The sequence below is a fragment of the Anolis sagrei genome, chromosome 6 (assembly GCF_037176765.1).
Source record: "Anolis sagrei isolate rAnoSag1 chromosome 6, rAnoSag1.mat, whole genome shotgun sequence".
Taxonomy (NCBI): Eukaryota; Metazoa; Chordata; class Lepidosauria; order Squamata; family Dactyloidae; genus Anolis; species Anolis sagrei.
Window position 1 is genome coordinate 89,476,896 of NC_090026.1, and position 26,484 is coordinate 89,503,379.

A 26,484-nucleotide genomic window follows, 5' to 3' on the forward strand; every position below is an offset into this window, starting at 1 on the left:
GAAAAAATGTTAAATGAAAAGTCCTTGATGGTTCACCAGCTCTGAATATTGGGTGTCTGCTAAACTACAATTACCTTTGGCAAGGAAAATGAAAACACTTCAAAATCAGAGGTGGGTGGGTTTAATGGGACACACAAGTACAGGTTGAGTTTCTCCTATCTGAAATGCTTGACACCAGAAGTTTTTAGGATTTTGGAATATCTGCTTTTGCATATTACTAATGAATGATAGATGGAGGGAAAGGGGGTTACGCACCCATCCGGCACCCATCCCTGTTTCAACACTGCCCAAAAATCTGATGAAGGAAGGAGAAGAAAGAGATGGAGAGGATTCTGCTTGCACAAGGCAAAAGAAAATTCAGATGCTTCCTGAGCTGTCAGAACATTTTCTAGTCTTTTAGCAAAGTAGCCAGGAAGGGAGGAGAACTCCCCCCTCCCATTAGTCTTTTTCATTCTCTCTGGGCTGGATACTGGTAGTAGCTGATGGACTGCTCTGCACTCTCCCTTATGGCACATTTCCAGGGTGTCCACTTTGCCACATCACAATTAGCAGATGCTGGATGTGTGACTAGCCCCCTTTCTCCAAAGGCGGAAGTGGGCATCTGGTGGTAAAAAAATTTGGGTTTTGGGGTATTTTGCATTTCATATTTCTGGACATGGAAGTCTTAACTTCTAGGTCTTCTTTTGCCTCTTGCTGCTCCTTTTCATTCTTAAGATTAATGTATCATTGCATTTGGCTGTATCTTCAGAGATGCAGACAGTGAAGTCTTGTTTCCCATCCCTTTCTCATTTCTGTATTGATGTCTGGCAACACTCCAAGTGCTAAGAGGCTGGCACAAGAAGTCTTCTGGCATGTTTTGATTACATTTGTGATCACTGAGCTAGTAAAGAGAGGAGACCTATGCCAATTTCTTCAACAAAGAAGATGCAGCTGATAGGGTCAGCTGATCCAAACTGTATTTATGGGGATGTGCTTCTACTGAAAATTACATTACAGATTTATTTTATTTAACTTTATTTAATTTTGAATCCCATTTCTGTGAGCTTTAAAAATTCTATATGCCTGTCTGTACATCCTTCTCCATTGCTTTGATGTTACTTTCTTACTTTCTTTGACTGCATTCCTGTCTCATCAAGGAAGAGCCTGACATTTATTTAATTTGTAGTATAATCTGTTTTTTCTCCCAGGATGGGATCTATGTTATGGCAGCTTCCCTAACTGCCAGTCCACTTCCAGGCTAAATACAAAGTGCTGGTTGTTACCTATAAAGTCCTAAATAGTTCAGGTCCGGGCTATTTGTCTAGCCACATCTCCCTATATAGACCACCTCACGCACTACGGTCAGTGGAAGAGGCCCTAGTCTCGGTTCCATCCCCGTCACAAGCGGTGGGCTAGGTGGGAATGAGAGAGGGGAGCTTCCCTGTGACTGCTCTCCGCCTCTGGAATTCCCTTCCTAAAGAAATAAAAATTTCTCCTCTCCTTCAGAAAACTTCTGAAAACACACCTATGTACTTTAGCATAGAGAGAAGAGGATGACTAGCAAAAATTAATTAGCACTTTATGGCTGCTGCAGTCTATTTTAATTCACAGCTGTGGTCAGGCACTGTTTACATTTTAATTGTATAATTGTCTAGGATATATAGCACCAGGATTGTGGCGCAGCTAGCTGAGTGTCAGCTGCATTAAGATCACTCTGACCAAAAGGTCATGAGTTCGAAGCCAGCCTGGGTTGGAGTGGGTTTCCAACCAATTGTGTGTAGCCTGTTGTCGACCTTTGCAACCCGAAAGACAGTTGCATCTGTCAAGTAGGAAAATAAGATACCACCTTAAAGTGTGGGGAGGCTAAATTAACTGATTTATGAGGTCATAAAGAAGACTCCAGCAAAGCATTCCAGCGGGGAAGCATGCGGGAATGCGGAAGTGCTTCATCAGCGTCGCAGATGGACGATTAAAGCGACAGCTTCCCTGGCAGCCAGAAAAAGTTAAATAGCCTCTGTGTATGTCTGTATATGTTGTATGTTAAAATTGGCATTGAATGTTTGCCATATATGTGTACACTGTAATCCGGCCTGAGTCCCCTGCGGGTGAGAAGGGAGGAATATAAAAGCTTTAAATAAATAAATAATAATAAATAAATATATGGGTTTTTTTGTGCAATTATATTTTATTCGTGTAATTAAGTTTTATTTAAGTAGCTGTATTTTGCATTACTTTAACCTTGATTCTTTTCTGGTTTATTACTGTCCATTTTGCATTTTTTATGTTGTGTGATTTTAAATTATGGCATTGAATGTTTGCCTTTTTATATATACGTAAAGCGCCCCAAGTCCCCCTTGAGGAGAGAGAGCGATCTAAAAATAAATAAATAAATAATTATCATCATTATCATCATTATGCCCAGGAGTGTGGTGGAGGCTCCTTCTTTGGAAGCTTTTAAACAGAGGCTGGATGGCCATCTGTCAGGGGTGATTTGAATGCAACATTCCTGCTTCTTGGCAGGGGGTTGGAGTGGATGGCCCATGAGGTCTCTTCCAACTCTTTGATTCTATGATTCTATGATTATCCAAGGGAATTGTTGAGATTTAAAAAGGACAATACAATTAAAAATTAATTTCTTTAAACAAAAATTAAACTACATTTCTGTTTCGAAAACACATAATAAAAACATTAGAAATAGCAACTTATAACTAAATCCAACCACAACAGCCCAATTCAAAGCTTTGTCTCCTGGAACTCACTAAGAAATAAAAGCTTCCTGAAATATAAAGATATTTTCCCATAGTCGGTAAAACAGCAGGGATGGAGTTAACTGGAGCTACAGGGAAGGAAATGTAATACCTTTGGAGCAGCCACCGAGAAGGCTCTCTTTCTAGGATGTTAGGGAGAGGAGGTCCCCATCTACACTGCCATATAACGCAGTTTGAAACTGCATCAAACTGCATTATATAGATTGACATTGACCATTTACTGCAGTTCCAAACAGCATTTTATGGCAGTGTAGATTCAGCCTCAGAAAAAGCCTTCCCCTATAGATTTAGAGCATGAGCAGGTGCATAGGGGGAGACACTTTTCCTCCCAAATAGCCTGGACTCAATCGTGTAGGGCAGCGTTTCTCAACCTGGGGGTCAGGACCTCGGGGGGGGGGGTGTCAGAGGGGTTGCCAAATACTATCAGAAAACAGTATTTTCTGTTCATCGTGGGGGTTTTGTGTGGGAAGTTTGGGCCAATTCCATTTTTGGTGGAGTTTAGAATGCTTTTTGATTGTAGGTGAACTATAAATCCCAGCAACTACAACTCCCAAACGACAAAATCGATTCCCCCCCCCACCCCACCCTACCAGTATTCAAATTTGGGCATATTGAGAATTTGTGTCGAATTTAGTAGTCCAGTGAAAGAAAATACACCCTGCTTATCGGATATTTACTTTACGATTCACAACAGTAGCAAAATTACAGTTATGAAGTAGCAATAAAAATAATGTGGGGGTCACCACAACATGAAGAACTGTATTAAGGGGTCGTGGCATTAGGAAGTTTGAGAAACACTGGCATAGGGCTTTAAAGGTTATAACTAGCATTGTAAATTCTTCCCAGAAATGGCTTGGCAACTAGTGGAGTTGTTGAAGCAAGAAGTGATATGATGCAACATCATGTCATTGCTGCAAAAGGAATGAATAGAAGATAACTATTGATTTTTTAAAATATTGACTTATTTATTTACTGTATATATATACCGCCTCTTTCTCACTCCTGGAGGGACTCAAGGCAGTTTACAAAAAAAGGACTAATGTGGAAGCAATCAAAATCTCCGTAGTACTGGCAATGTTGTATATTTCCCATTCTCAAAAAATGCCACTGAACCAATGTATCTAAATTTCTCTCAGTAAACAGCAATATTTTTGAAAAAGCTCAAAACATCGACCAGACCCAATCTCTAAAATTATCAGATGGCTGAGAGTTGTCTACCCACATTTCACTTTAAGATATAGTTTTGGAGAAACACTGGAGTGCTTTAATGAGGATTTTCCATACTGTCAGCACTTCAGAATGGAAGGATTTCTTCCCCTCCGAAGGGGAAACCCACTCAGCTCTGCCTCAATTGCGTGCTAAATCCAGGCCTGAAGGACACATATTTAACAATCCTGACTCAGGCAGATGATCAGAAGTTTCCACACTTTATTTAGAGAGGTGAAGTGTGGCAGTGTCCCAAAGCTTGTAACCTTTGATAATTTAGGCAAGCCAGAGACTTACAATAAAAAGAGAATCCACCCCAGGGGATGGGAAGCCCAGAAAAACCTACAGTGGTATCAAAATAGGATACACAGTGTTCCAAATTTATCCCCCTTTCCACTATATAAAAGTTTGAGGTTGATGAAGTCCACAGGTATGTGTTAAACTGAAGGTGTTATTGAAAGTCAAAGTTCAGTGTTCTATACCTGGGGTCGCTCTCCTGATATCAGGTTACAGGGACAGAATGGAAATGGTACCTTTGTGAACAATGATGAATAGCTTCTCAGTTGCACGAAGGAGATTGGATCATGAAGGAGACCGAATGCCAGCTGTTAAGCAAAAAACCAAGTGGAAAACTGTGACCTATCGGAAAATATGCGAGACATGCCTAGTCTCCGAAGATGGGGTAGGGGCAGACAATATCAACCCTGAAAACAGATGCTAAATTAATTGGGATACATTTGGCAGGAAGCCACAATCCAAGTGTTAAAGAAGACCAAGTTAAAAAAAAAGATCTCCAACTACACGTATTCCAGATCTGTTCCAGTCTGCATGCAATGATGCAGTAACCAAATTCCTTACCATGCAAACTCAAATGATCTACCAAGAAAACTTGATTTCTGATTCAAGATATCATACTTGTTCTGTCCTATATTTGCAAGTCTCAGTATGCCAGACTATCTATATCAGGGCTTCTTAAATTTTCCCACTCAGGACCCCTTTTGGCCCAATTAATTTCACATGACTCTGACTATATAGGTATATAAAATAGATGCAAAAACAAAGCATTTACTAATAACAAATCAGCATTTGTATGCTTGCTAAACAGACCAGTTTTCCTTTTTATGAAGCACTTGTGAAATATTTTCTGCAGAGTCTTCTGTAAACATACTGCACAACAGTTACGATCAGAAAACTTTTACTGTAGTCAAAATTTTAGGGATGCCAACACTGAGCTAAAGGGACCCCACTTGGAGGTCAGGAGCCACAGTTTAAAAAGCAGTGATCTATACAAACATTTCTTAATTTTTGTAAAAAAAAATCAAATAGTTTAAACCCATCACGCTATAGAGACAATGTGCACAGTGGGTCCCCCAACTCAGGTGAGAACCAAACTGTGATAGTGAATTGTAGTCCCAGGGCCCTTCCACACAGCCCTATATCCCAGAATATCAAGTCAGAAAATCTCACAATATCTGCTTTGAACTGGGTTATCTGTGTCCACACTGCCATATATTCCAGCTCAAACAAATAATGTGGGATTTTCTGTTTTGACATTCTGGGATATAGGGCTGTGTGAAAGGGCCTCTAGTTTCTCGTATGGTCTTGTGCAGTTTTAGCACATTGAAAAATACTTCCGTTGGGATATGATTACTAATATCTATACCAGGGTTGTGCACCAATCCGTTTTCAAAGACGTTCCTTGGCTGGTTGAGATGCCCATAACGGCATGGGCTTCACTGTCATTTTTTCTCGACAGCAACAGAACAGTGGCTGTTGAAAAACCGTCTGCTTTCGGTTTCTTGTGGTTACACACGGAGTGCAGGGAGAGAGGCAGCTATTATTATTATTATTATTATTATTATTATTATTATTATGTATCAAAAGCATTGCATAAATTAGTATAAAACTGATAAAAATAGAAGGTGTGCAGGCGGCTAAATATCTTTTGACAAAAAATGGGCAACAGCAATGGCATTGTAGTCTCCAACATGTACATGATGCAGGGCACAATGGATGAACATACAGATGCAGAGTTGTCTGTTCTGCTCCACAGTCACACAAGATATGGGATTCTTTTAGGTAGTGCCATTTTGCCAGGTTGTCTTTTGATCTGCCTACTCTGCTTCTGAGTCTATTCAAGGACTTCTTGGTTGCCCATTCTTGTTTTGCCCCTGGAGGAAGACCCTTGCGGGGGGCCATCCAGTTGGGATTTCATGGTTTAGCTGCCCAGAGGGATACCCTTGCTGTTGCTGGGAGGACGCCAAGAGGAGTGGTAGTTCTCATAAAGGTTTTCCTTGATTTGAGTCTACTGGGAGGGGGCTGGCAGCCATGTAGTGGATGGCTTTCACAGTATTCAATCTTATTTCTCTCACATTTAGCAACAACTTCCCGTTGCACATCGAGGTGGGGGCAATGCCAGCTAGCTTGTAGAGTTTATCAACAGGTGTAGGTTTAAGACATTCTGCATGTTTCATTCAATGCTATATTCACCTGCTTTGCATGGGCAGACCGATGCCAAACAGGGCAGGCATACTCAGCAGTTGAGTAAGACAAGGCTAGGGCTGATGTTCTTATTAATGTTGGGTCTGCACCCCATGTGCTGCCAGTAAGTTTTCGCAGGATGTAATTGTGTGCAGCTACTTTGTGCTTGGTGTTCAAGCAGTGTTTCCTATATGCTAGTGTTCAATCTAAGGTGACACCGAGATATTTAGGATGGAAACAATGTTCAAGTTCTTGACCTTCCCGGGTGATGTTCAATTTCCTGTTGGCTTCACGATTGCATAGATGGAAAGCACATACTTGTGTTTTGGCAGGGTTAGGCTTCAGGTGGTTATCTTTGCAGTAGCCGGAGAGCTCTTTCAAGGCATTAGTAAGTTGGATTTCAACTGTTTCAAAGTATTTTGCTTATGTTGTTAGGCCAAGGTCATCAGCATATATAAAGCTCTTTGTGAGTGGTGGTTGTGGCTGATCATTAGTAAAGATATTAAACAAGGTTAGTGCAAGAAGGGAGGCAGCTGCTACAAGGGAAAGGATTCCAGGAAGCATGACTTCTTAAGTCCTTTCTTTAAACCCAGGTCTCCTCTAAAGACAGAAGGAAAAGAATCACAGGAAGCAGGGTTTCTTAAGCCTTTGCCTTAAACCCAGTTCTCCTCTAAAGACAGAAGGGAAAGGAACTCAGAAAGAGTTGTATATTAACTCTGATGCTTGTAATCCAGGGCTTAATGAAGGATATAAAGACAAATGATGCCTAAAATGATGGGAAAGGGAGACTGGAAAGTCCCCCTTCCCATTGCCGCCAATGGGCAGGATTGAAAACCAATCTTTTGGCTTCCAGTATTGAAAATAGATTTCTATCCTTCCAAATTTGGGTGGCTCCTGAAAAATGGATCAGGGCCCCCACCGAAATCTGGGGCACCAAGACAGATTGAGGTTTACCTGAACTGCATAACTCTACTACATAATTTAAAAGTGTAAATATGTAGGTATGCATGTTCCACAAAGGCTCCTACATAGCTTTATGGAACTGAACCAATATATACCCTTCGTGACCCAAATCAAAATACCAGTGAGGCTTAAATTAATAAGTCTACCTAATTTAGGGCTAGACCCTCAAAAACGAATAAATATGTATGTATGTATGTATGTATGCATGCATGAGGCACTCAGATGCAACCACAAGAGGGAAGTATATAGAGGGCTACTCCAGAAGGAGAGTTGACAAATGGAAGAGGGCTGGAAAGTCAGTAGGAATACATATTGGAATCCCTCAATGGAAACATTCTAAGGGAGGCCTTCTCAAAATGCCAAAGATAGAAGTAAGCTGGAAAAGGGAGAAATGAATCCTTAAGGCGGCAAAACTTGGATAATAATTCAGTTCATTACAGATTCCTATATTCAGAAAATGCATACCCAGCCACTGGATGTATATGCTAGTAACCCATATAATAACAACCCATTCTTCTTGAAACGTGGACCTAGAAATCTAAGGAGCTCTTCTCTCAGACCCTGTGCCCTTGACCCTCTCTGCAAAAAGGCTCAGTTAGGAGTTGTTGAGTGGCCACTTGAGGAATGGGACAAGATTTTAAAAAATGGAGGTATGGAAACTGCTTGGCTACAACTCTCAATAAAGAACATTTCCTACAACATTTTTTTGCAGTTGGTTAGTTTCTTGTTGCAATTGGTTTCTTTCATTTTTATTGGAGGAAAAGATGAGCAGTTGTAGCAACAAACCCAATCCTTCATAGTCTATGTGGATAACAGTTGAGACATATCCACTTTTAGCCTTCAAAGGTGAATCACTTCTGAAGATGTTTACACAGGAATGTGGGGGCATCTCACACAAATATCAAAGCAATTTCCATTTGGATACCTGGTTCTGCCTTTTGTCACCTTTATGCAGTTCTGTGTTCCTAAACTGAAGGCACTTTGGGTTATAACTTACCCTATTGAACTTACTAGTTGTGTTGTTTTTTGATGTGTGACTACTTGCTGTACTAGCACCAAGGTTTAGACAAGATGAGTTACATTTCAGAATGGATAAGCCTAAAAATAATACTCCACACCAGTTTTCTCATGTGGCTACAGGCAGAATTTAAGAAGCTTAGACATATACATTCATTGATCTTTTCTATCTTTTATGTCTTTTAAAACTTTTAAAAATAACAGGCACGAGTATTTTATTCATCACCAGTCTTTCCCTGAAGGTTGGTAAAGGCTGCCCCATAGTGAAATGATAAGGAACAACACCCAGTACTTTTATGAAAAAGCAGAAACTTGTTTGTTGTTTCTTCACTGTTTGTTTCAGGAGTGTTTTTAATTATATGAAGGATTAGAAGGCATGATCATAAAGTTGCAGATGACACCAAATTGGGATAGCTAATGCTTCAGACAATAGGAGCAGAATTCAAAATTATCATAACAGGTTAGAGAGATGGGGCAAAAGTAACAAAATGAAGTTCATCAGGGACACATGCAAAATACTCCACTTAAGTAGAAAAAAATGAATGCAAAAATACAGAAAGGGGGATGCCTGGCTCAACAGTAGTATGTATGAAAAAGACCTTGGAGTCCTTGAGGACAACAAGTTACACCAGCCAACAATGTGATGTGGTAGCCAAAAAAGCCAATGGGATTTTGGCCTACATAAATAGGAGTATAGTGTCTAGATCCAGGGAAGTCATGCTACCCCTTTATTCTGTCTTGGTCAGACCTCACCTGGAATACTGTGTCCAATTCTAGTCACCACAATTGAAGGGGGATGTCCAGACGGGGCGACTAAAATGATCAAGGGTCTGGAGAACAAGCCCTATGAGGAGTGGCTTAAAGAGCTGGGCATGTTTCGCCTTCAGAAGAGAAGACTGAAAGGAGACATTATAGCCATGTATAAATATGTGAAGGGAAGTCATAGGGAGGAGGGAGCAGGCTTGTTTTCTGCTGCCCTGGAGACTAGAATGCGGAACAATGGCTTCAAACTACAGGAAAGGAGATTCCACCTGAACATTAGGAAGAACTTCCTCACTGTGAGAGCTATTCAACAGTGAAACTCTCTGCCCCGGAGTATGGTGAAGGCTCCTTCTTTGGAGGCTTTTAAACAGAGGCTGGAGGGCCATTTGTCGGGGATGCTTTGAATGCATCACCCCAACCATCACATTATTTTCGTTGCTACTTCATAACTGCCATTTTGCTACTGTTATGAATCGTAATGTCAATATCTGATATGCAGGATGTATTTCCATTCACTGGACCAAGTTTGGCACAAATACCTGAGACACCCAAATGTGAATACTGGTGGGGTTGGGGAGGGGATTGGTTTTGTCATTTGGGAGTTATAGTTGCTGGGATTTATAGTTCACCTCCAATCAAAGAGCATTCTGGTTCAATTCCAACAATGATGGAATTGAACCAACCTTGGCACACAGAACTCCCACGACCAAGAGAAAATACTGGAAGAGTTTGGTGGGCATCAACCTTGAGTTTGGAGTTGTAGTTCACCTACATCCGGAGCGCACTGTGGACTCAAACAATGATGGGTCTGGACCAAACTTGGCACCGATACTCAATATACTGAAATGTGAACACTGGTAGAATTTGGAGAAACTAGACCTTGACATTTGGGAGTTGTAGTTGCTGGGATTTATAGTTCACCTACAATTAAAGAGCATTCTGAACTCTACCAACAATGGAATTGAACCAAACTTGGCACTCAGAACTCCCACGACCAAGAGAAAATACTGGGAAAATATTGGTGGGCATTGACCTTGAGTTTGGAGTTGTAGTTCACCTACATCCAGAGATCACTGTGGACTCAAACAATGATGAATCTGGACCAAACTTGGCATGGATACCTAATATGCCCAAATGTGAACGCTGGTGGAATTTGGGAAAAATAGACATTGACATTTGGGAGTTGTAGTTGCTAGGATTTATAGTTCACCTCCAATCAAAGAGCATTCTGAACTCCAACAACGATGGAATTGAACCAGACTTGGCAATCAGAACTCCCATGACCAAGAGAAAATACTGGGAGGGTTTGGTGGGCATTGACCTTGAGCTTGGAGTTGTAGTTCACCTACATCCGGAGCGCACTGTGGACTCAAACAATGATGCGTCTGGACCAAACTTGGCATGAATACTCAATATGCCGAAATATGGACACTGGTGGAGTTTGGGGAAAATAGACCTTGACATTCGGAAGTTGTAGCTGCTGGGATTTATAGTTCACCTACAATCAAAGAGCATTCTGAACCCCACCAATGATAGAATTGGGCCAAACGTCCCAAACAGAACTCCCACAACCAGGAAAAAATACTGGGAGGGTTTGGTGGGCATTGACCTTAAGTTTGGAGTTGCAGTTCACCTACATCCAGAAGAGAGCACTGTGGACTCAAACAATGATGGGTCTGGACCAAATTTGGCAACGATACTCAATATGCTCAAATGTGGAGACTGGTGGCGTTTGGGGGAAATAGACCTCGACATTTGGAAGTTGTAGTTGCTGGGATTTATAGTTCACCTACAATGAAAGAGCATTCTGAACCCCACCAATGATAGAATTGGGCCAAACGTCCCACACAGAACTCCCACAACCAGGAAAAATACTGGGAGGGTTTGGTGGACATTGACCTTGAGTTTGGAGTCACCTACATCCAGAAGAGAGCACTGTGGACTCAAACAATGATGTGTCCGCACCAAACTTGGCATGAATACTCAATATACTCAAATGTGGACACTGGTGGAGTTTGGGGAAAATAGACCTTAACATTCGGAAGTTGTAGCTGCTGGGATTTATAGTTCACCTACAATCAAAGAGCATTTTGAACCCTACCAATGATAGAATTGGGCCAAACGTCCCACACAGAACTCCCAGGAAAAAATACTGGGAGGGTTTGGTGGGCATTGAGTTTGGAGTTGCAGTTCACCTACATCCGAAGAGAGCACTGTGGACTCAAACAATGATGTGTCTGGACCAAATTTGGCAACGATACTCAATATGCTCAAATGTGGAGACTGGTGGCGTTTGGGGAAAATACACCTTGACATTTGGGAAATGTAGTTGTTGGGATTTATAGTTCACCTACAATCAAAGAGCATTCTGAACCCCACCAACGATAGAATCGAGCCGAACTTTTCACACAGAACTCCCATGACCAAAAGAAAATACTGTGTTTTCTGATGGTCTTTGGCAACCCCTCTGACAACCCCCCCAAGGGTCCTGACCCCCAGGTTGAGAACCACTGGAGTGTAGACAGCTGCACCCTAGCTTGCCTCCCTCCTCTAGGCTCCACTTTGGCAGAAAAAATGAAATGCAAAGATACAGAATGGGGGACAATGCCTGGCTCGAGAGCAGTACGTGTGAAAAAGATCTTGGAGTCCTCGTGGACAACAAGTTAAACATGAGCCAGGAATGTGATGTGGCGGCAAAAAAAGCCAATGGGATTTTGGCCTGCATCAATAGGAGCCTAGTGTCTAGGTCCAGGGAAGTAATGCTACCCCTCTATTCTGCTTTGGTTAGACCACATCTGGAATATTGTGTCCAATTCTGGGCACCACAATTCAAGAGAGATATTGACAAGCTGGAATGTGTCCAGAGGAGGGCGACTAAAATGATCAAGGGTCTGGAGAACAAGCCCTATGAGGAGTGGCTTAAGGAGCTGGGCATGTTTAGCCTGGAGAAGGCTGAGAGGAGATATGATAGCCATGTATAAATACGTGAGAGGAAGCCACAGGGAGGAGGAGGGAGCAAGCTTTTTTCTGCTTCCTTGGAGACTAGGACGCAATGGAGCAATGGCTTCAAACTACAAGAGAGGAGATTCCATCTGAACATGAGGAAGAACTTCCTGACTGTGAGAGCTGTTCAGCAGTGGAACACTCTGCCCCGGAGTGTGGTGGAGGCTCCTTCTTTGGAAGCTTTTAAGCAGAGGCTGGATGGCCATCTGTCAAGGGTGATTTGAATGCAATATTCCTGCTTCTTGGCAGAATGGGGTTGGACTGGATGGCCCATGAGGTCTCTTCCAACTCTTTGATTCTATGATTCTATGATTCTATGATTCTATGAATGCGATTTTCCTGCTACTTGGCAGGAGGTTGGACTGGATGGCCCAAAGGTCTCTTCCAGTTCTGGGGTTCTATGATTCTATGAAATAGATAGAAGCAGCAGTGCATTGAAATGTTTTTGGCATTGAAGTAGGATGCTGGAGAACAGAGGTTAAATCTCTGCTTGGCCATAAAATCCACCTGGTGAACTTAGACAAATCATATTCTCTCAGCCTTTGAGGAAGACAAAGGCAAACACCTTGTGAATTACTCTTGCCAAGAAAAGACTGTGATAGCTTTGCCTTACGATTAGATAAATCAGAAATGACTTGAGTGCACAAAGCCACGAAGAGACAATAAAAGAGTTTTTATTACTTACTTCATCACCACCACGATAGTGGTACATTGCACTTCACACACCACTTTGGTCAATGGAAAAACCTCTGTATTTTTATCAGCCCTGGATTATACTCATAGCCAGTAACTGAATAAATATTTTTAACATTTTAAAGTCAGGCAATATGTTTAAATTAGCAAGAAGTGTAATAACAATAAATCAGGAGTAATTTTCCTAAATGCTTTACTATCATAAAATAAACAAAGTCATACCTTAATATCAGGATAGTGACTATATCTGACAGTAACCCATTTGTGTACCCATTTGAACATTTTGGCATTTTAAGGTAATATGATCTGCAACTATTTTCTTGGGGTTCAGTTTGTAATTGTGTTTAAAACAAAGGACTGCTATAAATATTGAATGAATCCAATACATACCACCTTTGACATTGGTGTATATGGGAGGGACCTCTATTTAAAAATGTTCGGATGTTACATACGTTCCATTACAAATATGTACATTTTCCAAGTCAAATATATCCACAAAATTTATACAATGGGGCCTGAATGTTGTTGGTATTCATCACTACAGTAGGTCCATTGATTCAATGGTTGATTGGAAAGACAACACTTATATAAATCTCATTGACACCATGGGCTTGTCTGAAGCTGGGATTAAACAATAGATTTTTAGTCTGACATTTGATTGCTTTGGGATTTTCTCACTGTTATAAACAGAGAGACTGTTTATAAAAGAAATGCACTTCACAAGATCTACATTCCATTTACACGAACAATTGACTACTTTGAAGACAGACTTCAAAAACTGCTAGATTTTTGCCTTGCTGTTGAAATCCCTGAGATTGTTTCATTACAGGAGTTTAAAAAGGAACCCATATATTTGTGATGTACCAGGATCCTAGACATACAATTCTATATTTGGTACTGTTCTGTTATCCGGGCGGAGGCCACAAGGGGGTGCTAGAGTCCATTTTACAGGGGGTGGAGGAGTTGAAGGAGGAAAACCATTTTCCCTGTTTTCACTGGTTATTTCCCCTCCCCACTTCCCACATCATAAACAAAGGTTGTTTCCATAATGGGGACATGGGTGGGGGCCTAATGGGAAAACAGGGGGAAATGGTTTTTCTCCTTCAACCCACCTGCAGCCCCCATAAAATGGACTGTCCTTCTCTCTATAGAACCCCCTTATGGCTTGCACCTGGATATTGGAACAGTACCCTATTTTCTTCATGTTTGGAAGATGAAGCTCAGGGCCCTTCCAGACAGGCCCTATATCCCAGGATCCGATCCCAGGTTTTCTGCTTCAAACTGGAATAGATAATCTGGGATATACAGAAAACCTGGGATCAGATCCTGGGATATAAGGCCTGTCTGAAAGGGCCCTCAATTGTGCATCACATAATTACCCTACATCCTATCATTCCACTTTACTACAACACAGAATGCTCACACCAGAACTTGGAAAAGTTACTGTTCATACTATAACTCCCAGAATGCCAGTGGCTATTTTAAGGATTTTGGCTCCTATAGTAACTGTACCAAGTGCTAGCTTGGAGTCAGAAAATCAGATGATTTCCAGATTTTTCTCTTCCCAAAACCCCACGTAATGGGTTCCATATTGCCATGTGTCATACCTGCTACGTTGTAGCACCACTTCATAATTTTGTTTGATAAAGGTTTGAATGCTCTTGCAAGCCAACATAGAGTATCACAAAAGAAGATGCATTTGTGAATGTTTTTCACAGTCCTACCTTGACAAGTCTTTCCATAGAAAAAGCAAATAGCTGACCAATCAACAAATAAAGATGAAAATGTGTTCAAGGAAAAGAGAAGAATGAGAAAATGATAAAGATATGGTGAAGACAGGGAACCTATAGGACAAAATATGGTCAGTGCAAATGTCTGTTACAAATTATGGACAGTTTTCAGTTCTAGCAGTTGAAAACAATAAATATTAAATGGTCACATCACTTTGATTCAGGAGTAGCAGCAATGTACTCAGCTAGTAACTTTGAGTACTTTCTTGAAGCTACTGAGATATTAGAATGTGAGTAAATAAAGGTATAGAGCATAGTATCTTCATATCCTAAAGCTAGTCGAGTGGGGATAGAAATGCCATGGCGAGGGAATGAAGGTCAAATTGTAAAATGGCACTTGGGAGATGTGAGGATGACAGGTCACCCACAGGAAGTAGGTCCAATGATGCAGAGGGAAACGAGGCATCTGGAGTTGGCCAAGAACCGGCCAAATTCTAAGTCCCCTTGTTTTGTTGACATTGCCATCTCAAGAAGCCCTAAACTATGCCAGTCCCAGAGCCTATTTAATTCTCTCTCATTGCCTACAATGGGAGGAAGAAGGAAGGAAATGGGATGACCCACCACAGAAAAGAAAAAAGCTGCCTCCCACTATGGGGAGGCTTCACTTCTTCATCCTACCCCACTCTAAAACAATTGTTGTTAACAAATCTATTCAATTTGGCAAACAATTTGACCTGAAACAAATAGCTATTGACCTTCCATTTTGGATTTTTCCCAGTGGAATTGTGAGCGGATTAAAAAAATGCCCTGACGCACCTCAAATGAGCAATGTTATGGTAGTCAACACTCCAAAATTACTTTAATGCAAGGGTGGAAGCAAAATTTGGAGCTGGGATCACATAAGTCACCCAAAAGTCTCCAAATAGGCCATTTAGCCCTATAGAAAGGATGCTGGCCCTGTGCACTTATTTAACCTACTAATTTTAGAATAGCAGACACAAACTTTTGACTGTTTTTTAATTTTTTTATTTAGGTTGTCTAAATCATGGAATTGTTGCTATTGTACATCCCTTTTTCAATACTCTTTCCCTTTATTCTGTTCAACATATTGTTTTAGGATGGTGTGGCTTAGCATTTGTTCGACATGGGGAATTTCCTCAACTAGAATGAAAACGTAATAATTTATTTATAAATGCTTTGAAGACCTAGAGAAGTATCAAAATATAGTCTGAGATACCTTAGCTATAAGACGCTTAATTGGAAGGGATACATTTCCTGGCATCCTGTTCATGACATATGCACGCACAAGTACAATGTATGTCCAAGTCTTTATTCAGCTGTAGTGAAGGCTGGTATTCTCTTTCTCTACCTGCAATTATCAAATCTGCATCTTTAACAAGCTGTTTCACTGTGGCATTCTCCCCAATAACCACCCAGTGGCAAATTTTGGGGAAGCGGGGGGATCAGAGAAGCATCTGAGTATGTTCCCCATAGTCACAAAGACTGACATCATCTGCCAACAGCTTGGAGGTCCCCAGTTCATTTCAACAGATAATATCAGCTTTCATCTAGCTATGGAGGCAGAGGGCCCTTTTACAGTGATCATATAATGCAGTTAGAAGCCAACTGGCTGCCACAGTGGCCATAAAACACACACTGTCAATATGCGCTTCAGCAGGGTCAGGTGTCTACAATGTGCTCCACATTTTGCAGAGCCAAATGGATCTGGGGTACACAGGCATTTCCTGCAGCACATTTGATTTTAATTAATATATTTCAATATTAGTTTCAAGTCAATACAGAGCTTTTTGGGTTGTTGTTTTTTTTCGTGTCAGGAGCAACTTGGTGTGAGAGAACTAGCTGTCTGCAACAATGTTGTCTAGAGGATGTTTTACCATCCTTGTGGGAGGTTTCTCTCATGTCTCCGCATGGGGAGCTGGAGCTGACAGAGGGAGCTCAACCCACTCTCCCCAGATTTGAACTGCTGACCTATCGATTAGCAGTCCTGCCAGCACAAGGGTTTAACCCATTGCGCCACTGGGGCTCCAATACAGAGTTTATGGTATGGTATAATATGGGATATACTATTAGGCTTATTTTAAGTGGTAACTCTCAAGCAATCAGAAATTACATTTATCCAGCCTCTACCAACCCCCACAGATGCCAGTTAACTGAGAATTTACAGTAGTTTGGCCCTGAGACAGATTCAGGTAACATGACTGGCTATAATAGATGACTATTTATAAGCTTACCTGGATGCTTCTGGTGTGCATAGTAACATATATCAAGAATGGATAACTGTGGCTCCCCTGCTGAGCAAGGTTCTCCTGATCCCTTACCACTGGCTATGTTATCTAGGGTGACACACTTAAACAATTATCTGTGCCATGTGTGATTATCCAGCATTGTTTATTACAGCTTCCAACATTCTCCTATCTGGAATAATCTTCTCCCAAGCCTCCACATTTCTCCGTATACAACAGCCAACTCCTATTTACATAAAGCAAAGCGTTAATCAGAATCAAGGACAGAATAAAGGAAAATCAGACAGAAGACGCAGTAGAATGGAGAAAGAAAGAGTACAATGGCAATGTTTTGGCGAGGGAAAAGAAAGTGGCAGCAAAGACTGCCCCGCTTTTGGCAATATCAATATATTGGTATGAAGCCCTGCTGAAGATGACACACTAGTCTTCTGAATGCAAGTCCTCCTCACAACTTTACTATGGCAAAAGACAAATTCTGGATTCACTTGTCCCTGTTTCATATACTGGTTACTCACCTTTCAAGAAGAGCTGAATTCTGATGTGTCGCTTTACTGAGATCTGTTCAACCTAAAGCAGTAGTCCTAACCTTTGGACCTCCAGATGTTTTGGACTTCAACTCCTAGAAATCCCAGCCAGGTTATCAACTGTTAGGAATTGTGAAGTCCAAAACACCTGGAGGATCAAACATTGTGAACCACTACCTTAAGGTTTAGTTAAACACACCTGCTATACTTTCAAATAGTAGGAAGAAACAGCCCAGTGATATTTAATCACACTTAAAAATAGTAGATCACAGCAAAACTTTTGTTCTCAATTCAGTCTTTGACAATCAAATGTGGAGAGAGGTATAGATGGACTCTATAAGGCAAAGGACTGTTTGCATTTCAGACAAGGTCTACAAGCACATAAAACAGCTCTCATCTGTTTCAACCAGCATGGTAAATGATAAAGGATATAGTCAAATTTCCACTAATATGATAAATGCTGCAGTCTTGGAGCCTTTCAACTTGAAAATTATTTCTATTGATTGCAAACCTAATTAACTTCAGAGAGTTTAGGATAATCTTCACTGGACGATTCTGGGACAGACAGGCACATTCTCCTATTGCCTATGATTCCATACATCACATGGCACATTATGTCCTTGCCTTCTTGCTAATCTATATGCATTATCATTGGGTAAGCAAGAGGCCAGAGCAAATCCAAGCTAGAAAATAGGACAGATCTTTAGCTACTGAAAACTGAAGTAAATCCACTGCAGATAAATATAGCCAACACTTTCAACATTTGGACTTAATTCCAACTTTTAGTTGCAGCTAGAGTAAACCCTTTTTTCGTGTCAAAAGTGACTTGAGAAACTGCAAGTTGCTTCTGGTACGACAGAATTGGCCGTCTGCAAGGACGTTGCATAGGGGACGTCCGGATGTGTTACCATCCTGAGGGAGGCTTCTCTCATGTCCCCGCATGGGAAGATGGAGCTGACAGATGGGAGCTCACCCAGTCTCATGGATTCGAACTGCCGAACCTGGCATAAGGGTTTAACCCATCGCGTTACCGTGGCTCCTTAGTAAACCCATTGAATCAACTGCAGACTGGCAAATCAACATTTATATTGACTCAAGGGGTCTGCTCTAATTAGGAAGATCAGCTAGATTTAGAATAACAAAATCAATAATGATGCATATAGGTAGTTGTGATAATAATCTCTAGATTCTGCTTTTGAGGAAGACTTAGTCACTGAATTGCATAAGATATGAGGCCTTCAAATACTGGCTGGATTTTGAGTTGCAAATCTGAATTCTCCACTTGTTGGTCTAAATCACGAACTTTCTGACCATCACAGAGCAAGCTTAAATTATGTATAGAGCAAGTCAATATCCCCTCAGAGTAGTGTGAATATCCACATTACCCTGAGCCATAGATTAGTTTATGGGAAAGCCCTGAAATCACATTGCACAGCCACTGCACACTTCAAAATGAGCAGACAGGATTAGATATCCAGATGCAGAATGCATAGCAAGGTGCAGAATGAAGGCGCCAGTGCTGAGAACTTGGGGGAGGTCCTTGGAAGTTTTAGTCCTTCTGTAATTATTGTGTGTCTGCCTTTATTGACACATGCTTGCCGATCCTGCCGAAGAATGAATGACAGTTTTAAGATCTTGCAGTAAGTTGGGAAGGGAACTTTAGGTGTTGTATTGAGAGAAAGGAAGTACTAGCCCCAACAGTGCCTCAAAAAGCACTTCTAAATGTGTAAGCGATATTTACATGTGCAAATTTCCTTAAGTGAATTCTGGCCCCAAACTCCCAAAATCCCTAGCAAGCGAAGCCCCTGGCCACCTGGATTGGAGATCCTGGAAATTGTGGCCCCCAAAAGTAACTCTCTGCAGCTCTGGTACAGAGATGCTCTAAGCAATTCAGCACAATGGTACTAAACTCTGTGCCTGTTCAGCTGTTGGATCAACCACTACAAATTGGTTGCCACATAGTAAATATCACTATATCTGGCTAAAAGTATTTTCTATGAAGGTAGAAAAAATGTTGCCAGAATATATAGCACCTTTGCAGTTAAACATAAACAAGCATTTTAAAAAAACATGTAAAAAAGGAAGTTTTGCGTCCCTTCTCCAGTATGGAAAAACACACACAGAAACAGAATGGACTTCTGGGAAAAAAAGCTATGTTAACAGTCACAATCCCTGAATTTGAGAGGCACTGTTTTGGCTGGCGGTCACACCACTTCATTGGATTCCAGCCCATGTTCTTCATACAGTGCATCCAAGATGCTGAGCTGTTTTTCCATAGCGGGTAGGTAGATGTCAAGGTCCCTTTGCATGCTATTATAAAAAGTGTCTTCCTGATATTTACGTTCTCCAATCGATAGTGCCAACGCAAAGCCTTCATAGGTGGGGGATGCCCTCAGTGCTAGCTGCAAGAAGAAGACGCAACGTCAACATGGAAAAACCTGGAAAAACCTACAACAACCCAGTGATTCCCGCCATGAAAGCCTTCGACAATACAGTCAACATGGTACTTTGGATTTTTTGTTAATGTGTCCGTAAGACAAGTTAAAAACAAACAAGTTGTTAGATATATATAATTAGAAACTGAAAAGGGAAGCCATGTCTCGGAAAGACCAGAGCAGGGCAATTGGACGTTTCTGGTTTATATGACCATCAGAAGTTAGTCAACTAGACAGCAGTTAACAATTGTTGCTGACTTCTTGAGACACTTGTAGGCAGTGGGATGTTTCTGCCTATTTTTATTTGTTGTTCATCAGTGATTTCGGATATGTGTAGATGATACACTAGGGATGGAGAAATTATGGCTCCTGGACCACATTTTTGTGACTGCAAAAGTCATCAGTCCCCAGCCCAAAAACCTCAACCCCTTCGCACTTAAAAAAAAAACACTTTGATGTTTGTTATTTTGAGTAATAACACCACAGAAAGCCCACCAAGTACAGGAAAACACATGCAAATAAATCTACACTCATAGTTCCAGTGCCCAGAACGGTGTATGTACTAACTCTAAATACATGTTTTCTCTGTAGGCCCCTAAAAAGGGTGACAGGATAATGGGGCTTTGGAGGAACTGCAGAAGAAAACTGAGGTATGTAGGCATGTGGGTGGATGGGTGATGTTGTGGGTGATGTCCATGGAGGTCTTGGAGGGAGAAGTCACTCCTGGTCTTGTACAATTTCCCACCTCTGTGTTAGGCTCCAAAAAAAAAAGGAGGGGGGGGGATGTTGCAAAAGCAAAGTGGGGATGAAATAATAATAATAATAATAATAATAATAATTATTATTGTTATTATTATTTTATTTTTATATCCCGACACCATCTCCACGAAGGGACTTGGGGCAGCTTAAATGGGGGACCGAGCCCAGAGCAAACAACACAGCTTAAAACATAGTTTAAAAATATAATAATCTATCATGATCTAAACTGATAATTAAAAACAGCAGGGTATAAAAACACCACTGAAATGTAGAAAAACAAACCTAGGGAACCAGTGACCAGAAATATAGTGGGCATAATCATAGTTAGAAAGGGCTGGGCATAGATTGTTGCAAAAAGCATGGAAGTGGCTTTAGATATGTTGACCCAAAGCCCTCTACTTATAATAAGACTTTATTTGTACCCTGCTACCATCTCCCCAAGGGACTCGGTGCGGCTCACATGAGGCCGAGCCCAAACACAACAATACAAGCAATTAAAAAACACAGACAATAAAATACACAACATTATCAATAAGACAACACACAATTAAAAACAGTGGGAAGGCCAAATGTAGAGTTAAAATTGGAAATAATGCTGGGACATGGATGAAAGGTGATATTGGTGTTTGTGGAAGGGCATACGAGCAGACCTAAAGAAACGTAAAGTGCTTTGGAGGACAAAGTGCTATGGGATCATTATTCCGGGAAGGCACACTGGAACAGCCACGTCTTCAAGCTCCTCCTGAAGACTGCCAGAGTTGGAGCCAGTTCCACTGTTCCTGGAGCCAGTTAGTTAATTCTCAATCAGAACACAGAGCAGGCATTATACAAGATGCTAAACACTATCCCCCTAATAGTTTCAGCATTTTGGATAGTTCCTTTAATGCAGGCTTGTCCAGCCTGCAGCCCAAGACAGCTTTGAATGTGGCCCAACACAACATTGTAAGCTTAAACATTAAGATGCACAATTCTTGAGTGTGAACTTTGTAGGCAAAAATGGAAGGGAATTGACTAAATATCAGAGTATTATCCATAATTTGCATTATATGCACAAACAGTTCAGCTAGAAGACCTGCTCGATTATTTTAAAAGACCCTCTAAATGGCGGCAGTGCATAATTAGGATTATTACTTTTTTTACTTTTCTGTGGTGGCGCATATCACAAAAAATATGCATTGACTTTTTTTTTTTGCTCATCAGTCATGGTTAGTGTAAGCATATTTTATATGTAGCCCAAGAAAATTCTTCTCCGTCCAATGTGGTACAGGGAAGCCAAAAGTTTGGATACTCCTGCTCTAAAGTCTGTGTTAAAAAACAGAGTAGATTGACTACACCCATGATCAAGCCTTTAGCTTGACATGGACACTGCACCTCCCACCTGGGTTGGTATGAACCATCCAGGCTTTGAAAACAGTGGGTTGTCTGCCTTGCCTTTGCAATACTTTGTCCAGAAAGCTGTCTTGCCTGACTCACCGCAAAAACTCCTCGGACAACCCAGCCGTGGTACTGCCTTAACGTTCTGCCATAAGCATGATCTGCAAGCAGAGAGAAAAACAAAACATTTTGAGTGCTGCTGGAAATCACACCAGCTACAGACATCCTACATGATGTTGCAGGAGAGCAGCAAGTTACTGTCTGGACAACAAATGATATTGCTTAAAAGCATCATAGGTTTCAGGTATCAATAAAATCAACATTATTTTTCTTGATGTAGATGTATTTCAGTTCTAAGCAAGATCATTGCAAGTTGCTGTTGGAGCTCCCAGTGGCACAAAGGGTTAAACCCTTGTGCTGGCAGGACTCAAGACTGATAGATCGGAGGTTCGAAACCAGGGACAACGCAGATGAGCTCCCTCTGTCAGCTCCCCATGCAGGGACATAAGAGAAGCCTCCCACAAGGATGGAAAAACATCAAAACATCCGGGCATCCCCTGGGCAACGTCCTTGCAGATGGCCAATTCTCTCACACCAGAAGAAGTGATTACAAGTTGTCATCTAGTTTGGTATATGAGCCAAATAAATTGGAAAGACAATATTCCACTCCATCATCAGTTTTAGTGCTGTATTTTGTATTTTTCCAGGAAAAAAGTACAAAATACAAAGTACTTACTTAGTGCTGTCTGAATGTTCTTTTCTCCATTCTTTAGCTCTGTCAAAAACTCTTTCAAAAATTTCAAGCCCCTGTTTAAAACAGTGAGATTTTAATAGTTACATGGAAACACACATTTAAATCAGAAAGCAATTGCAACATCCTTTTTCAGGTCTTTTCTAATTCTATATTATGGACAATACAGCCACAGATTTTATTGGCAGTCAGTAGGACTAGAATACTTTTGAGAGCATTTCCAACTCAATGATCATGTACGTTTATATGTAGAACAGTCCTATTTTAAAAACCTGACCCAGTAATTAATGATCAACAATTGGAAAGAAGCATAGTGGTCACGGGGTCTGAAGGCTAGAAGGCTGGCACAGAGAGCAGATGAGGTATTATATTATAATTCCCAGAATCCCTCAGTAAGAAAAACTGAAGTTGTCCCAGTTTGTGATAGTTATAGTTAGCCAAAAAAGTCTTACACTCCTAAGAGTGTGCATTCTCTGCTCCAGAAGGTCCTATACAGCAGTGTTTCTTAACCTCCCTAATTTCAAGACCCCTTAATACAGTTCCTCATATTGTGGTGATCCCCAACCATAAAATTATCTTTGTTGCTCCTTCATAACTGTAATTTTGCTACTGTTATGAATCGTAACATAAATATCTTAATATGTAGAATGTATTTTCATTCACTGGACCAAATTTGGTACAAATACCCAATATGCCTAAATCTGAATATTGGTGGGGTTGGGGGGATTGATTTTGTCATTTGGGAGTTGTAAGTGCTGGGATTTGTAGTTAACCTACAATCAAAGAGCATTCTGAACACCACCAATGATGGAATTAAACCAAACTTGGCACACAGAACTCCCATGACCAATGGAAAATACTGGAAAGGTTTGGTGGGCATTGACCTTGAGTTTTAGAGTTGTAGTTCACTTACATCCAGAGAGCACTGTGGACTCAAACAACAATAGATCTGGACCAAACTTGGCACAAATACTCAATATACCCAAATGTGTGGAAAATAGACCTTGATCTTTGGGAGTTGTAGTTGCTGGCATTTATAGTTTACATACAATCAAAGAGCATTCTGAACACCATTGTGCCAAACTTCCCACACAGAATCCCCATGACTAACAGAAAATACAGTGTTTTCTGATTAAGACCATCAGATCACCTCCCTTGCGACACCCCACCCCCAGGAGTCCCGGCCGCCAGGTTGAGAAATGCTGCTTTATAGGTTCACTTTTGCGTCATCATAAATTGGAAACAATTTGATGGCACACAACAGTAACAAAAGTGTTTGTTTGGGATAAAAATTAATCTCTGCCAACTGACGCAATCAGCTACCAGTTTCTATCTTGTTCATGCTCCAAAAACTAGGCATTTACCTTTTCAGCCACATGAGGGCCTCTGTGGCAGAGTTACGAATTTGCGAGTCTCCAGAGTTCACTTCATGTAGGATGAGTTTCTGAAGGGTATTGAAGTCATCTTTGCTGGTTATGTATTTCTGATTGATTTTCTAGAAGGGACAGAGAAGATGATTATAACAATCCATAGAAATGCACAACTACCTTGGGTTGTAGTCATATACAGAAAAAAAAACATAGCTGTGAGTGCCCTGGTTACATTCAGACTACTGGAATGCTCTCTTGATACAACTGCTTTTGAAGTCAGCTAATGCAAATGCTTGATTGTTTGCCTCCCTCCAAAACAAATCCCCAACAATCAACTAGCTTGTGCTAGCAGCACTGATTGACAATGGATTTCTGAGCCCAATTCAAAATACGGGGCTGTACCTTTTAAAAATACTAAAAGGCTTGAGGTCATGCTATTTTTAAGAATATGCCTGGACATGTCTGGGTTCCAAGATTGGACAATGAAGACTTTGTTTGTATACCTGCAACTAGATCCATTGCTCTTATGAATATGAGAGACAGAGCTTTTTTAGTGATGGCTTCAACCATGTACTATGGACTCTCAAAATCAACTTCTCTTTGGTTTGTTTTAAATGAGCCATAAAGAACAACTTATTCCAAGATACTCTTAATTGAATAATGTTGCTGGTCTGTAATGTTAACTGCTGCTGCATTTTATACAAGGCATTATATAGACACATTAACCCTTTAGAATACTGTACATGTTTGGCTGTTTTCAGGATTACTATGTGAAGGTGATACTTTGGATGAATGTGGTGGGGAGCAAAGAAGGGAGTGTAAAGTGTGTTATGGAAACCTTGTCCTTGTAAATAATGCAACCATATTATTTTGCTCAAACCTCCAATGGAAGAGATAATATTGGTCTGCATGTTTTTGTTTTTTATCACTTTGGGTTACTGGTGCTGGGTCATGTTGCTGCTAATAAGACACTCTGCTGTACATTTATGAGGGTCATTTGTTAATAAGCCCATTCGCCCAACAGAAACTTCCCTATAACTTGAGATCCTCAGGACCAAATGTCTGCCTGGAATTAAGTCATCAGAATTAAAAACCGAGGTCTGCAAGTAATATGAACCAATAACTGATTTCAAGAAATGCAATGCTGATTATGTGTGTCCCTTCCAGACTACTGAAAACATCAAGTTTTCTTCCCACCACTGAATGACTGTATTCAAAACACACCTAGATCTTGCTTGGATCTAGAAATATGATTATTTCGATTATCAGAATCCCTCAGCCAGCATGGCTATGGTGTCTAATTTTCCATGCTTTGTTCTCAATACATAACTCTAAAGGAGGCTCCTACCATCAACCTTGTCACTTACAAGGTTTCTGATCAGACATGTTACATTAAATTATGCATGACAGGCCCTTGGGATTCGGCTGGGTGAACACTTCTGTTGATCCATGCCATTATCTTCAATGGCTCTACTCTAAATATGACTTAATTAAAGCTATTACCTTGATGTTTCCTTCAAAATCCATTTTAACAGGAGCAAAGACTGTGGATCCGAGTTTATCTAGAAAAAATAAAACATTTTTGCATAAGAGCTTGCAAGCTTTGGTGTCTGCTTTAGTCACTAGTTTCAAACATCCTAATACAAGACAATGGGAAACTTAATGACTTGTTACAGAACTGAAAGGAACCACAAAATCTTGGATGAAAGAAGCACTTTATAGGAGAGCCAACAGCCATGTTGAACATAAAAAGCAAGCCGTCTGGTCTGGTTAAATATCTTCACAAGGCATTCCTTAGATTTACACACAGAGAGGTATCTAAATATCCTATTACATTAACACCAAATAATATGTATCTAAAGTGGGAGAGCATTACTGTATAAAGACTACATTTTCTAGAATTGAACAAGCTAAGTAGGGGATTGTAAGAGGAGTAAATAAAAAAATGGAACTTTTCCAGCACTAAGTATTTGCTATGAATTTGTTTGTTTGGAGGCTTCTTAAGAGCATCCATTCAGATAAGATCAGAGTTATCATGATACCATATTCTTATGTAATCCAGTCTATATGCAATTACAGTTTATATATTCCATTGTTCACATATGCTATAGTTGCTACAAGTTGGTGATAAACTGTAACCCATATTTGTAAATCTGAAACACAGCAATGTTTTTTTTCCAGTAACAATTTGTGTGTCAATTGTGTTTGGAGCAAAAGTATCAATTTTTTATTAAAATATTTTATTATATTATAAAAAATAGCCCAGGAGCATGGCCCAGAAAGGTGTTTTATCAATTAAGCTAACAAGATGCAAAATAGGGAGACAGAAAATCTGAGGTCCATTCTTAACTGAGGCACTGTCCAGCTGAATAATTTGAAATATTCTGCTGTTTTATTGCTGTGTT

The 26,484-nt window shown here is 40.6% G+C and overlaps 1 protein-coding gene across 2 annotated transcripts in view; it reads right to left on the minus strand.

Annotated features, from left to right (window-relative positions):
• Positions 1-12,833: 12,833 nt before the first annotated feature.
• The window catches only part of PLEKHA8 (pleckstrin homology domain containing A8), a 40,977-nt gene continuing 27,326 nt past the window's right edge, over positions 12,834-26,484 (minus strand). For both annotated transcript variants that reach the window (XM_067470238.1, XM_060782000.2), the window contains exons 10-14: positions 25,583-25,641; positions 24,074-24,204; positions 22,695-22,765; positions 22,058-22,119; positions 12,834-19,792 (exon numbers count right to left, since the gene is read on the minus strand). In XM_067470238.1, coding sequence (XP_067326339.1) covers positions 19,595-19,792; positions 22,058-22,119; positions 22,695-22,765; positions 24,074-24,204; positions 25,583-25,641 — 521 coding nt within the window. In that variant the 3' untranslated portion in view covers positions 12,834-19,594. The remainder of the gene's footprint in view (positions 19,793-22,057; positions 22,120-22,694; positions 22,766-24,073; positions 24,205-25,582; positions 25,642-26,484) is intronic.